Source organism: Meira miltonrushii (assembly GCF_003144205.1).
Source record: "Meira miltonrushii strain MCA 3882 unplaced genomic scaffold FA14scaffold_1, whole genome shotgun sequence".
Taxonomy (NCBI): Eukaryota; Fungi; Basidiomycota; class Exobasidiomycetes; order Exobasidiales; family Brachybasidiaceae; genus Meira; species Meira miltonrushii.
The window spans coordinates 2,853,666-2,868,403 of record NW_020289943.1 but is presented as its reverse complement, the minus strand read 5'-3'; the positions used below and the strand labels follow the sequence as shown (position 1 = coordinate 2,868,403).

The 14,738-nt window shown below is 44.3% G+C and overlaps 6 protein-coding genes across 6 annotated transcripts; 2 read left to right on the top strand and 4 right to left on the bottom strand.

Moving 5' to 3' along the window:
• Positions 1-148: 148 nt before the first annotated feature.
• On the top strand, positions 149-2,603 carry FA14DRAFT_18020 (uncharacterized protein). Its single transcript, XM_025500986.1, has one exon. The coding sequence runs from the start codon at positions 292-294 to the stop codon at positions 2,554-2,556; it is 2,265 nt and encodes a 754-aa protein (XP_025357999.1). The 5' UTR covers positions 149-291; the 3' UTR covers positions 2,557-2,603.
• Positions 2,570-4,875, bottom strand: FA14DRAFT_159625 (RNI-like protein). Its single transcript, XM_025498297.1, has one exon. It carries the CDS (start codon positions 4,816-4,818, stop codon positions 2,650-2,652), a length of 2,169 nt encoding a protein of 722 aa, XP_025357998.1. The 5' UTR covers positions 4,819-4,875; the 3' UTR covers positions 2,570-2,649.
• Positions 4,876-5,428: 553 nt separating this feature from the next.
• FA14DRAFT_187762 (uncharacterized protein) lies at positions 5,429-8,243 on the bottom strand (the record flags this gene model as incomplete). Its single annotated transcript, XM_025501623.1, has 1 exon — positions 5,429-8,243. The coding sequence occupies exon 1, from the start codon at positions 8,231-8,233 to the stop codon at positions 5,429-5,431; it is 2,805 nt and encodes a 934-aa protein (XP_025357997.1). The 5' UTR covers positions 8,234-8,243.
• Positions 8,244-10,347: 2,104 nt separating this feature from the next.
• Positions 10,348-10,860, bottom strand: FA14DRAFT_17968 (uncharacterized protein). Its single transcript, XM_025500941.1, has one exon. It carries the CDS (start codon positions 10,683-10,685, stop codon positions 10,392-10,394), a length of 294 nt encoding a protein of 97 aa, XP_025357996.1. The 5' UTR covers positions 10,686-10,860; the 3' UTR covers positions 10,348-10,391.
• Positions 10,861-10,934: 74 nt separating this feature from the next.
• On the top strand, positions 10,935-12,965 carry FA14DRAFT_176979 (uncharacterized protein; the record flags this gene model as incomplete). The annotated part of the gene is made up of 1 exon (XM_025500713.1): positions 10,935-12,965. One exon carries the CDS (start codon positions 10,935-10,937, stop codon positions 12,963-12,965), a length of 2,031 nt encoding a protein of 676 aa, XP_025357995.1.
• A 474-nt stretch (positions 12,966-13,439) lies between these two features.
• FA14DRAFT_117440 (Nucleotidylyl transferase) lies at positions 13,440-14,186 on the bottom strand (the record flags this gene model as incomplete). Its single annotated transcript, XM_025496231.1, has 1 exon — positions 13,440-14,186. One exon carries the CDS (start codon positions 14,184-14,186, stop codon positions 13,440-13,442), a length of 747 nt encoding a protein of 248 aa, XP_025357994.1.
• Positions 14,187-14,738: the final 552 nt, after the last annotated feature.

The window sequence follows — 14,738 nt, the reverse complement described above, 5'->3', positions numbered from 1 at the left end:
CTGATCTTTGCGCATACTTTTTGGCTAGTCCATCTTTTATCGCTTCTTTCAGTCAGTCTTCCTTACAAACTACACATTCAAGTTTAGCCCTGGTGGTAATTCTTTTTTTGTGTTTATAAATCGATCAAACTCGCTCTTTCGCATTTTTTGAAACAAGATTGCTTGAACTTTGACCAACTCGAAAAATTTCAATCTTTGCTCATTTCAACTTTTGCTCTTCTTCGGACAAATTTCAAAAAAACGTATTCCTCAAAAAATAACATTCGTATCCGATTCAATACTATCAACAAAATGCATTTCTCTCACGCTCTCGTTACTGCTTTGACAGTTATTGCAACTCAAACAAGTGCTTTGCCTCTCCGTAATGCTGCTGGTCCAAGTAGCGGCATGCAAGCCAGAGGTGTGAATGCATGGCAGCAAGGTACCATTGATACTTTGGCATCTCGTGGTGTAGACGTTGACGCTGCTCGTGAAAGCGTTGGTGTTTTTGCACGTTATGCTGATGTCAAGGATGACCATGAACGTAGTCTCTTTATCGCTCGCGATTTGAGCAAACGTGGTATCCTTGATATGTTGGTTGCCGCTCTTCGTGATATTGTCGTGGAATTGTTGGGCAAAAGTGGTACAGCACGTAAACGTGATGCTGATCAAACCACAAATCAATTACAACAATTGACCGGTTTGAATTTCTCAACACCGAGTGAAGCTCGTGCTTCTTGGTCACAAATGCTAGACGCTCTCAGTAAAGCATTAGAACAAGAATCAAAAACGCTCAAACAACAAGCAAACGTGAACGGAACTGCTTCTGCTTCAGGTGAAAAGGCAAAAGGTACTGCCACCTCTGTCAAATCACAAGTTTCAGCTTCAGCAATTCCTTCAGGTTCAGCTGCTGCTTCCGCTTCTGCTTCTCCCAGCGCAACTGCTGCAGGCGCTGCTGATCGTAAAGTGGAAACTCCTCGTCAAGGAAACAAAGCTGCCAAGAGAGCAATCGATCAAGATGCTATCGTAATGGAATTAGCCGCACGTCAAGAAGAAGGTGTTGAAGGATTATTGCAAGTCTTGCGTAATTTGGTTGATGCAATTCTGAATACATTATTGCCAATGAGTTCTAGAAGTGAAGATAGTGGATCTGAATCCTCTTCTTCTTCATCAAAATCTTGCCCGCCCGCCGGAACGCCCAATGATGGTATGTATAGACCAGGATGTCCAGGTTATGGACGTCGTGAGGTCACAGACGCATTGTTGCAAGTTCGAGATGCGGCAAGCAGTTCTCAAGAATTATCAGAATTGATGCCTTTGTTGGAAGAACTCATTCAACGTCTTCCAGAAATGATGGGAGGCGGTATTAGCTCATCAACATCGGCAAACAGTACAAATGCATCTGCATCAACGCAAGCACCACATGCAAGTACATCCGCAGCAGCTTCTTCTGACGGTTCTGCAAGCACTTCCACAAGACATGACAGTGCTGCTCCAATGAGCGCCGCTAAACTTTCCATCAACACTCGCTCTCTATTGGAAGCTGACGGTTTTGAATTGGAAAAGCGTCAATCTAGTAACAGTTTGGCAAATGCCATCACTCAACTAGTTGATGATCTTTTGGAAGGTCTATTAGGCACAGAAAACAATTCCACCGATACTACTGGTGCAACAGGTGCTGCAAAGAAGGACAAAGACCTTTCTGATGACAGCAGCTCGAGCAGCAGCGGCAGCAACAGCAACAGTCTTTTGATGAGCTTGATGAGCAGCTTGAACAAACGTGATGGCGGTCTCAACCTTGACTTGTTGAACAACTTGTTGGGTAACCTTTTGAGCGGTTCAGGATCAAGTCAATCTTCCAACCTGAACAATGACGGCAGCGCCAACGGAGACAAACGTGATGGAGGTTTGAACCTCAACTTGCTCAACAACTTGTTGGGTAACCTCTTGAGCGGTTCAGGATCCAAGCAATCTTCCGACTCCAACAATAAGCGTGATGGTGGTTTGAACTTAAACTTGCTCAACAACTTGCTCGGAAACCTTTTGAGCGGTGATAACGCCTCTCAATCTTCCGATTCCAACAACAAGCGTGATGGCGGTTTGAACTTGAACTTGCTCAACAACTTGCTCGGAAACCTTTTGAGCGGTGATAACTCTGCCCAATCTTCTAACTCGAACAACAAGCGTGCTGATTTCCAACCTGTTTGGACTGAACTCAAGAATCTCGGTAACAAACAATTTGCTTCTGCCCATGCCGAACGTCGTGATGCTAACTCTGGTTTCACACCCGTTTGGACTTCATTCCGTGATATGGTTGATGATGCTTATGCTCATGGTGTTCAACGTCGTTCTCCTTTGCCTTCGCCCTCGCCCAAAGTTGATACTTCCGCTTTCACACATGCAGCAGCAAACTTTGTCAAACAAACCATTTTCAAGCAACACGATCGTCGTGCTATCAACGGTGAACAATTTCAACCTTTGATTCACGCAGCCGGCTCATTTGCAAAGAGTCAAATGCAAGAATGGACAGATGCTTTGAACGAACATAGCTCAAAGCACGGTAAGATTCACGCTTAATTTGTTTTTCTAGTGTCACCGGATAGTATCAGTCATATATAATCAATACAATGCAATTTAATACGTTTTACCATTTCAACTTGTACAAAGTATTTATTTCAGTAGTTCACGAATCGCACCAAAAGCTGCACGGAAGCCACTCTTTCTCTTGGGCTTACTTTCATCTTGATTTGATGTGGTAGGCGCAGATGAGGAAGCCTTGGACGCATCTTGATTGCCGTAAAGCTCGCCAGATAGATCAACGGAGCTTTGTTTCCCATGGCCACTGATCGGAGCAGCGGGAAGAGCAGCATTTGGCTCAACTTGCTGAGCAACAACGGGAGTTGCTTGTCCACTTCTTTTCTCGGGTACTTGTTTGGCAACTTCAGCCACTTCGTCTGCTGTTTCAGCAGCTGCTTTATGGTCTGGAACCTCTTGTGCGCTCTCGGCCACTTCAGCAGCAACCTTTGCCGCTTCCTTCTCTTCTGGTACTTCTTGTGCACTTTCTGCAACCTCTGCCGCTGTTTCTGCTGGTTTGACGACCTCGGCAGGGGTATCATCTGCCTTTTCTGTGCGCTCAACAGCCTTGCTCTTCCCTTTTGCCGAATCTTCCTGACCAGTCACTCCTGCAACTGCAGCTCCAGCTAGACCTGCTAATGCTGCACCACCTCCAACAACTGCAAGTGTATCTTTGCTGTCCTCTTGCGGTGCTTCTGTTGCGGGTTTCTGTGGAACGCTTCCCGCGAGAGTGGTCTTGTCAGTTTCTCCAAGAAGTGGTGGTGGCTGTTTGGAAGTTTCTGCATCGGCATCCGTATCCTTGACAACCTTTTCCGCTTCTTCTACCTCTGCAATGGTTTGAGCTTTCTCCTCCTCGTTAGATTTTGAAGTGGCGTCCTTTACAGCATCTTTTGTGTTGCCAACAGCATTGGAAGCTGCTCCACCAATCACAGCTGCTGTAGCTGCAGGGGCAGCCACGGCAGCAGCAGCAACCTCGGATGGTGCTGTGGAATTCTTGCTTGCATCTGCTTTCTCTTCTTTGACAGACAGATTCTGCATTTGCTGTTCAACAGTGACTTTGGTTCCTGATGCAGCATTGACAGCTGCACCACCGATAACGGCAGCTGTTGCAGCAGGTGCAGCCACAGCAGCAGCAGCGATCTCTGATGCTTCCGGCTTCTTCTCTTCGTCATCTTCATCTTCTTCAGCTCCTTCATCTTCGTCCTCATCTTCTCCTTCTGGATCCATTTCATCCAACTCATCCAAAGCATCTTCGTGGCCATGCTTTTCCAATGCGGATTTGATCTTTGTGATGCATTCATCATCTTCATCTGCCCAGTTGCCATTGATTTCAAGCTTTTCGATGTTGGCTAATGCTCCGCTGTCAATCGCACTAGCTAAATGTCCCAACGCTTTCCTGTCCAAGTCGCAATACTGCAACTGAAGTGTGTTGAGCTTTTTGTTGCTGCCTTTGTGTAGAACGTCCAAGATAAGGTAGCCACCCTTGGGCTTCAAAAGACAATCGCTCAAATTGAGCGTTTCCAAATCTTGCCAATGCGGCAAAGCAGCGGCGATTCCGCGACTTCCAGAAACGGTAGCTGTGTTATCTTGCAGATCCAATACCTTGAGCTGCTTGCATGATGCTAGACCTTGAGCAATTGCAACGATACCATCCATTCTGATACCGTTTTGGAACATTCGTACTTCTTCCAGTGTTTTGTGAGATGCAAATGCTTTGGCCCAATGAGGAGCTGATCCGTCTTCCAATCTGTTGCGACCGCAGATCACAGTCGTAAGCTTTGAAGGTTTATTCTGTTTGACCAATTCTTCTCCTGCAGCCAAGAGAGCATCAGCGACAATCTTTCCACCTGTGACACCCAATCCATTATTGTTCAGCTTGAGAACGGAAAAATGATGATTGTTTGTCAAAAAGTTGACCATTGGCTCTGCAGAACGTCCACCGAATGCATTGTCGCTCAAATTCATCTCAACCAATGATTCATGATCGACTAAGCTATCGCATAAAGCACGAAGGGCATCGGGAATTTCTGTGATTAAACGACCAGTAAAGATATCTGCAAAATCTGCCACTCTCAAAGTTTTCTTCTCTTTCAACACTTTTCCCAAAGCTTGACATGCTCCAACGCCCAACGTATTTCCACCTAGATGAATTTCTTGTAAATTTTCGATTGCTTTGATTTCTTCCAAGTAAGAAGCAATATCTTCTTCGCTTGTCAATTTTAGATTTTTACCCACCAACGAATAGATGTGTTGAGTGGATGCCATGATTGTTTGATTGTATGTAAATGCAGTGATGTTGCTTCTCCCTACTGCAGATGGAGGTTGGTTGATAAAAATCTTTTGTGTACTTTTTGATCGGGAATGTCACTCTCTGGCCTCTCTGGCTAACTTTATTTCTCAAGTCGCGTATGCGTGAGGCAGCTCAGCTGTCAATTTTCACTTTTTGTCGCACAGACAGAAAGTGTTGTTCTCCAGAATTGCACGTGGGAAGCGCGAATAATTTTATGAATAACTGTGAGCAATAAATACCTCTTCTCTTCACTACGACAATGAATGCTATCGTTTTCAGTGCGACCAATGTCGATTCAATCTTGGCAATGCATGTTTTGTGTGAAATCATAACCTGATCCCCACCTTCCACCAACAACTTGGATTTCTCATAACCACTTCAGCCTGCATTTGGTGGCAGTTGTCGGCTGATAAAAATCCATAGAAAAACGTGAACCTCGAGTTTACGATGAAAGTGATCAATAGAACCAAGAGCATAACAAGAAGAGATTCAAAATCTCATTTTACCTTGTCATGTTCCTTCGATCCTCATACATTGTTAAATAGTATACATTATTGGAACAATACAACAACAACTTTTTAAATATTAATACGAATGATTGCTATGATTCCTTTCTGTAAAGATCCCATGACGCAAGGCTACAGGATCAGCAGTATTGATGCCCAACATTTGTGCTAAACTTTGCGCTTGTCTTGTTGCCATTGGCCATGAATTGCCCATCCTACACAGATAGGTAAACACTAAATCGATCTCACTTCTCAACGTTTCTTCTCGTTCACACATTGCTACACCTCCTAATGCTGCCGTTGCTGCTGCAATTCCCTCTCCGTTTGAAGGTACAGGTGTATAAGACCATGCATATTGTCCTGCCGGTTGCATGGCCATATTAAAACGATCGATCCTACTTGCCATTGATGCATACATACTTTCATGTGTATCATCAAATTCTCTTCCTCCATTCCTACGCCCGGTTGAAGCGGTTGAAGAGGTATCCAAGTTCAAAGCAGATTGTCCCCGCAGTATTTGCAATCTACGCACCAACACTCTTCCCGCTGTTCCCAAGCACAAAATAATCAGAGGTGGTAATCGTGCAAATTCGATACCAGCTGCGATCAAGATACGCAAAAGATCCAAGACGGAATGACATGCTGCTTCACACATTGCAGCACTTTGCGCATTCAACCGTAAGAGAGGAGAATGCAGCAAAAGAGTGTTTGTATGCAATACGGCGTATGTTGCAAATCGGAAAACATCAATCTGACCGCGTTCATCTGGATCTGTTGCTCGAAATGGCAATGTCATAGAAAAGGAAGAGAGGTTGTTGTTCAACTTGTTGAAAACGGCAGAGCCCATCACGTCGTCCGAAGTAGCAAAGGCTGGTAGTCGGGATAGAAACGTTCCGATTCGACCCATAAGAACACATGCTTTGAGCATTGTATTGAATCCATCAATATGATGTTCAGTGAACAGATTCGGAGACTGTAGCGTTTGTCGTGGCGCAGTTGCTAAAGCGGCATCATTACCTTCAATGAAATCATAATTACTCATTCTAGGCAATTCCACAGTCACATCCGAATCGTCCAAACTGTTTGCCCAAAGCGTAGATGCACATGCGGATCGATCAGTTGCTAAGATGAGAAACATCAATCTTCGTCTCTCTTCTTCCTCAATCCAATCGGCCGGCGCTCCTGACATGGCCAACCGAATAGTCTCTACTGGCGTCTTTCCCGTAAATCTTGCCATATCCGGACTGGTAGGATTTGATCGATTGATAGCAAGGGAGACAGAAAGACGAGTTCCAAGTGATGCACTCATCCATGCATCAAAAATTTCACCACATCCGTACCTCTTTGTTGTCAACATTAGAGATGCTTTTGCAAGCGACATCAAATCTCCTCCTTCCCACATTCCTATGGTGATATGATGTTGCGCTCGATCGCTATGATAGCCAGCTGAGCCCATCTTTGCTCGATCACGATCATATCGGGATTGCAAGGCCAGCTTGATGCCTTCTTGATGACCAGCTTGTGAGCCAGGATCGGCATATGCTTTTGAGTTAGAGTGCCTTCTGCGAATGTGTGCATCCAGTAACTCTTGTGTGTGTCGTTGATCAGGTTGAGGAAAGGGCAACATTGGGTCTAAATCAGGTCGAAGGATGTATGCCAGGGAGAACATCGCATGCAGGATGGCTGGGTGAGGATATCTGGATGACGTTGGACCTTGTGCTAAATATTCGAAAAATCGAGCGGGATGAAATAGGTATCGAAGGTGTGCATATCCATCAAAGAATATTCCAACCAATTTGTCAACCATATTCGGCGGCGGGAAATCTGAAGGCCATCCCGTCAAAACAAGCTGCATCAAAGGGTCAGACTGCATGTTTTCACCCATGTCAGCGATACTGTCTATAGCTGCAGCACGATTACTTGACTCTTCTTCCATCATTGATGTCCCGTGTTCGCCCAATAGAAGCGGATCAATTTGATCAGAGGACGTTTGATTGATTTGTGTATCTCCGTCTGTCACTTCATTAGATCTCTGTGCCAAGCCTTCGACAAATGAAGAGAAAGATGTTGAATTGAACGCTTCCGAAATGCTAGCTCGAGCGTCTGAGGGTAGGCTGGATGCAAATCCTTCTCCTGAACGCATGGTTGATGCCAATACCTCTGCGATCGACAGTTCATCGGGATTCGGCTGAAAGTTTTGCTGTGATTGTTGATTCTGCTGTTCTTGCATTGCAGCAGCCGCAACAGCAGCAGCAGCTACAGCATTGGCTTCATCATCTTGGTTCGAGTGAGAATCCGATGAATCCGGCAAGCCAAATCGAGCTTTGAGTTGTGCTAACTCCCTTTCTAATCGTCTTCTTTCACGCAGAGCTTCCTGTAAAGACGAAACATGATTGGACGATGCTCCATACGAAGACGATGGATCTCCCGCATAAGATGCTGCAGCAACAGTGCTTTTCACAGATGGCTTGGATCTTCCTGCTCCTCTGCTACGTGTTCGTTCTCCTCTCTGTGGTACTTCCAAATATATGCATGGTTTTTCCATATTTTGCATATCCTCATCTGATATTCCTTTTCCCTTTAATGCTTTTCTTCTCGTTGCCCATGCTCTTGAACATTGTCCGCAAATTGGTCGGATACCATCACATTTTAATTTTCGCTCTCTGCAACTTGCACAAGCTCTGTTTCTTCCTAAATGCCGTGAGAAAGGTGTATTCATTGCGATTATTGCTGGATTAGCAGGTGTGCCTGGCGTTCCAGGTGTTTGTACACTTCCTTCTTCGGATTGTGTTGCAGGTGTTTCGGGGAGGTATTCATCTTTGAAGGGTGTTTGCAAGGTGGCTTTCTCTTGTCTGCCATTTCTACTGGATGATGGTTCTTCCATCGTGCTTTCCTTCTTATTCCTTCCCTCTTGAGAAATGATCAGGATCCGGGGAAGGTTGGTGGTCATGAATGAAATGCATCCTTTGCCAAAATATTATTCCCGAATCCCTGAAGCCGAGTCCCAGCACATAAAAGACAATTTGCGCCAAAGTTGGAAAATATGGATGCGTGCCTTTTTGGTCACGTGATTTCTTTCTTCTGTGTCATTTATCTTGACCTTGGTCAAAGGGCAAAAATCAAACCTTTTCATTCATACTGCTGATTGAAGTTGATACAACAGCTTCCTCGCTTATAATATCCTCTCAAGATATTCATATTCTAGATGTGGGGTGACATTTGGTTTCGCCTATTCTTTATAAAAAGATGCGGAGGAATTCTTGGTACAAAGTATATGCATGCAACTTACCCCAGCCGAAATATAAACGCCGCTAATCAGACTGCATCCATCATGTTTACCCACAATCATTCTTGGCGAGCAGACACATGTACAATTAAACTTTATCTAGTTAAAATACATACAGCACAACCTTATCCAATCTTTATATTCTCGGAGAAATTCACATCTGACTAGACTATAATCACATTGAAGTTTGAAAACGTGTGCTTGCCGCTATTAAATTGCTAGAATAGTTAAATTGATAAAGTTGGCTTTGCTCTTTAGCTTGTGAGTGTTCATTGTTTCGTGACGTATTCATATTACCTCACCGGTAACCCGTTGAATGGTAACTGCGCGATTCTTTGATCATCTAATCAGCACCCTTTTGTCTTGTCTATACTTACCCCATAAAGCTCCTATCAGATCTCATTTAAACTTTTAATCCCTAAAACGAATAATGCCGAGCACTTCAAAAATATGTATTCGATCGAAGGGGGGGCTTTTTTCTTACGCTTATGCAATAACGGTAAGCCAAGTTTCACACCTAATACGCCTCTTGCGCAGTTGTGGCTCGCGCAAGCTATCCGAGCCTGCATATTCTATTCGATTCCATACAGTAATACAATCGCTTAAAATTATTGTATTCACCCCTTTGTATGCATAAGAACGGCAAAAAAGGGCAACGTGTTTTAACTGCCCGCTGCCCGTGGTATTTGCGCGTATTTAGGCGGACAAAGCCGTGCAGCCAAAGTTCATTATTTTATGACGTGTTTGTCCACGTACTCTCCTCTATTTTTTTGCGGCGGTCGATCAATTGAAACACAAGCATGACAAGAACGTGTAAATGAATTCAGAACACGGCCCATTCACAGCCACAATAGCCAAGGCGGCGTAGAAGGAGAGTATTGACCTCCTATCTGATTTCATTTCATTTTGGATTATATTTAGAATAGATACTTTTGACCAAAAACGTGTTGTCATCCCGAAATGAGTATCAAACACGATGACACAGGTACGGCTTGCCGTTTAAGAAATGCATTCTAGAGAGAGCGTGGGTACGATTGACCGATCAAGTGCATTTTTTGGTCGAGAAGGTACTTGAAACACTAACTAACCAACGGATTGCAGTTCCGTCTTTATTTTGATGGGTATGCAATGCATCTGCACAACGGATACACAGGCCCCTTAACCCTACTTAAGTGCGCAGTGCAGCGCTGCGCTTCTTTGCCGATTTACAGTCTTAAGCTGTGCTGATGCATTCAATACAGCACGCCATACTGTGCCCCTACGCGTGCTTTTGATGAATTGTGTGCTTCTCGCATGTTTTATATATTTTTTTTGTGTTTGGTGTGACTAATATGCATTGCATACATTCGTGATCATGCTAAAGAAAAATTCATCATAATCAAGTTCCACATGACCTCAAAAAATGAATATTCATTAACAACAACAACAACAATAACAATCCATACGTCTTTCTCAATTCTCTTCATCCATCTCATTGACAGCAACAAGCTCGTCCCTTTCAACCTCCATCTTCAATCACCCACATCTTTTTCCGACAATCTTTTAAACGACTTTCCTCATTTGCGGCTAAATAGAGCTTTGACCTTCATCTTACGCTCAAACAAACGCTCTCTCCCCAACAGAGAGCATTCATTTGTTCCACCACTTTACGCATTGATCGCTTTCTGACGTTCTTCTAGCGGCGGATTACCATCGGCAAAAACGATTATAGTCTTTCGCTTATCAGTCTAAAAGCACATCAATTATCACAGCTTCTCTAAGAGTTGAAGTGCAGTGCCATTGTGATCAATACAACAAAAAGGGAAAGGGTAGAAGCGGTCCAAGCGTTCAAGTGTGCAACAGCGCGAGAAATATCATCCCGGTACGCCGTCACTCTATTTGTAGGATCGTGCCGCTCGAATATTGATTCAACGCCCGCACTGATTAACAAAAGACAAATCTTCCTAGCACATCGTTCTAAAAGACGCCCTTCTTGTGTGTGTCGATTGCATGTGCATGTGACTATATCATAATTCAAAGCTAAATCATATCTCCACTCCCTTTGAAGCATTGATCCTATTTTTGGTCAAAAGGTAAAGCGACGAAAGGAAATTCTCCATTTCCGTTCGGAATTGCATCAGCACAGGCTCAAATCAATCAAAGAGGGGGGTGTCTGCAGTGCAATCTGTCTAATCAAGAAGAAATTGCTAGAGGGGTATACAAACGCAAGTAAGAAGAAAGGATCAATTGCTTTAAAAAGTGCAAAGATTCCTTTCTTCTCTTTCTTCCTCGACTTCATCTCCCAATCTCCAACAAAATCATGGCACCAACAACGATGATGTTCACTCGTCGTCGTATGGAGTCAGTACGTAGTACAGGCAGCACAACGCCAGCAGATGAACTAACATCATGGCTACCTGATGATGTTTGTGTCACTTGTCATGCTCAAGTCTTGGCTGGCCAACTGTATTGCAGTCAAGAATGCAGAGAAGAAGATGCAAAAGCAAGTGCAGCAGAATCATCCAGAGCAGCAGGTACATCAACAAATGAAGCCATGCCATCATCTGCACCTGTCATCTCGCACAACCAAGCAGTAAAGCCAACCAGAGTCGCTTCTGGAGAAGCAATATCTTCCTCATCAAGACAAGTATCACAAAAGTTCACTGGCAGTAAGGCTGAGCCTGCTTCTCAACCAGAAGAGAAGTTCCGCTATCCATGCCCTCCATCTCCTAACATCTTGGCAAGGTATGGAGCACATCTAACGTCACCCGCACTTGCTGCGCTTGACCATCGATCTTCTCAACTACAACAATCAAGTACAAGTGAACGAGAGTTTGCATCGTCATCAAGCGAGGAAAGTGCAAATGAGGCACACGTTGAACAAACAACAACAAAAAGACGAAGCTCTTCACGGTCAACATTCAGTTCTGCTTCGGAGGCAGCTTTCTCTACAGATCCCAGCACACCTTCGCCTGCCGTAAGATCGACGAGAGACGAGCTTGATGACTTGGAACCAACAGATCTGGATCTTCCTCCACCGATGCAACCTGCCACTTCGTTGATGTTGAACGCTCGCGAGCGTCGAAGCCCCGCAACAAAGAAGGTCAATCTTCCCTCAAATCCTCCAGTGGTAAAGAGAGAGCGAGTGACAATGATGTCGTTTGCAAGAAGGCCAAGTCGAACAAACTTACCAGCCCCAGTCTTGTTCACTTCGCCTGTGTTGGCTACAACGGTGATGAAAGCATCTCCGCAAACCAATGCAAGTGCTGCAGGACTGTCGTCATCGCCATCAGGTCAGTCTTCTCGAATTCCAAGTCACGGTAGCAATGCAGCATCTTTGCCATCTAATCATCTGGAGGAGAAGACAAGTCCACAACGTTTCTCTCCCACTTCAATGATGAAGCGTAGCAGCGTGAGCGCCATGCCGGTCAACAAGGTTCATACTGACACAAATTTGATTCGCAAATCACCTCCTTCGCCTCCACAAATGGCTTCGGCTTCCAGTTCAGCAGGCAAGACGCTGCGTGCCACCAGTCCAGCTCCTTATATGGTTTCCACCACGATGAGTTCACTTAAATCCACAACACCCGACAATATCACTTGTGGTCGTTTTGGATGCAAAGGTCTCTCGGGAAGCGTTGAAGATGGATGCAAATCTTCGCATGAGACTGCCCACTCATCTGAACGACCATCGATGCTCTTAAGCCACAAGCATACTCATAGCGCCAGTGCTGGCCTCAACTTGATCGGTCAAGAAGGTGAAGAGGGAAAGGAACCCGTGAACGCTACGGCTACTGGTACATCCAAGCTACGTATGACACCAATGCTAAAGTCAAGCAACAGCGTCATCACTGACGGTAAAGAGGAACGCTTGGAAGAGATGGAAAGATCGATCAAAAGCCCACCTAGAGGTCGATCAAAGGCAAGAGGCCGTAGTTCCACCTCACGTCGTAGTCCAAGCCCACCACGTGGAGCAGCAAGACGAGGAAGGTCAGAAGATATGCTTTCGTCAAAGGAAATGTCAAGGTCATCCAATCAATCACATCCTGTGAAAGTGCCAAGTACTACAAAAAGTCCACGAACGTCAGATGAAGCGATGAACAACGATGCTGATGATGAACAGGAAGAGAGACGTGGCCGTCGCGGAAGAAGTCCAACGGAACGCCGTGGTCTTCCATCGACAAAAGCAACGATCAAAGGCGTAGATGCTGCTTTGAGTAAATTACGTATAGATGAAGCCAATGCAAATGCAAAGCGTGCACCGCCTTCGATTGATACACCAGGCAGCATTTCTGAAGTATCTGTCAGCAGTTCTACCGGTTATGATGAAGTGGATATGGATGAGCTTTAAGGTCGTCATCACTTCTTCAACAATCTCAAAAAATTAATCACAACTTATTTTTCCATCAAATTTCAACAAAAATGTTATTATTAATCAAAATTTCAATGCAAAAATGTACACTATCAACAATAATCAATTATCGTCACCAGTCACCAAAAAATTTCAATCAATTTATCACAACTCAACAACTATTGCTGTTCATGGGGGAAGGGGAAGTACAAATCATCATTCTTTTTTTCGTTGCACATGTTTCATCTGTACATAGTCTTACCACCACCTTCCCGTCGTCATGTATGTAGTGCTAGGGAGGCGATCCAGCCTTTCAGCATCGGGGGGCAGGAGTAGGTCTCATTGTTCATAGGGCTATCATGTTTCATACGAAAATCGAATAAATTTCAACAGCACGTTTCGCGATTGAGAAAGATTTGTCTATTACGGGTTGGAAGAAAAGCAGAAATGATAGCATACACGATAGAGAGGTCTTTAGAAATGTTGTAGATCTGCATCTGGTGGCTCGGTGTCCAATTCTTCTGGCAATCGGTACATATGATGTTGTTCGATATAATGAATAACCGAATTAGGCAAAAGATATTTGATACTTTGACCACGTCTAACGAAAAGACGAACTTTGCTCGATGAAATATCGTTAAAGATTGTTTGTTTGACAATCTTTAAATTTTTACGATATCGCCATAGCAAATCATGTGACAGCAAGAATGACCAAACATCCGCTCCCGTTCTTTCGACAATCATGCAACCGTATTTGCCCAAGATGTGATGCAGATCCACATCTGCCCAAACACCTGGCTCGCCCATACTTTGAATCAAATCGCCTCCTGCCAATAACATCACCCTTATCCTCCTTCTACTTCCGTCTGAAGTTAAAATTCCACCTTCTGGTCCACCATTGATTTCGTCATCAAAGTGATCCAAAACCACAGCCGTTCTTTGATATTCATCTTGCAAAGATTCCCAAGCATCAACCATTAGCCAAGTTGAAGTTTTTTCAACCGCCAATTCACACATCCGTACCCTATGCGTTGCTTTTGCCAATCCTTCTTTTTTATAATAATCCGACACGGGTGAATAATATCCACCTAATAATTCATACTTTCCCGATTCGATCACTTGATCTTTTGCCATTTCAAATATACGCAAATGCAAGTATGTTGGAGGTGAGAAACTTCCACAAGCAACAATTACGAGCGGTATTTTACTTTCATTTCGCATTCTTGTGGGTAATCTGTGTCGCGGGAATTTGTAGTGTTCTTGTGTTTGACTTTGTAGCGGCATCTTCTTTTGTGGTCCGGTCCTTCTGTTATTTTGTGACACAAATGGACGTTCATCATCGCCATCCACTTCACCGTCTGGAGGGTGAATGTTATCATCCGCATCAACATCTTGGTCTTCATCATAAAGTCCGCCATACCCGTTGCCATTATTATCTGCTTCACCTGTAGCCGAACTTGCAGCATCTTCCATATGGGAAGTAGCAGCATCCGCATAACTTGTTTGCGTAAATGTTGGCCGACTTGATTCTCGTTTGCGCGGCTTTTGTCCTACTGTTGATAGAGTTACATCTTCATTCGATCCACCTTTGTGTTGTGAAGTGTTGATCGGACCTGGGCCAGAAGAGGAAAATGGAGGTGGAGACAAGCTGGAAGAGTGTAGATGATTGAATGACTTGGGCAGTTCTGTTCCGGGTGTTATATCGCCTCCGTCAGTACCGATTGTGCGATCACCTTGACTGATATCATCGTGCCCGATATTGCCGGATTGTTT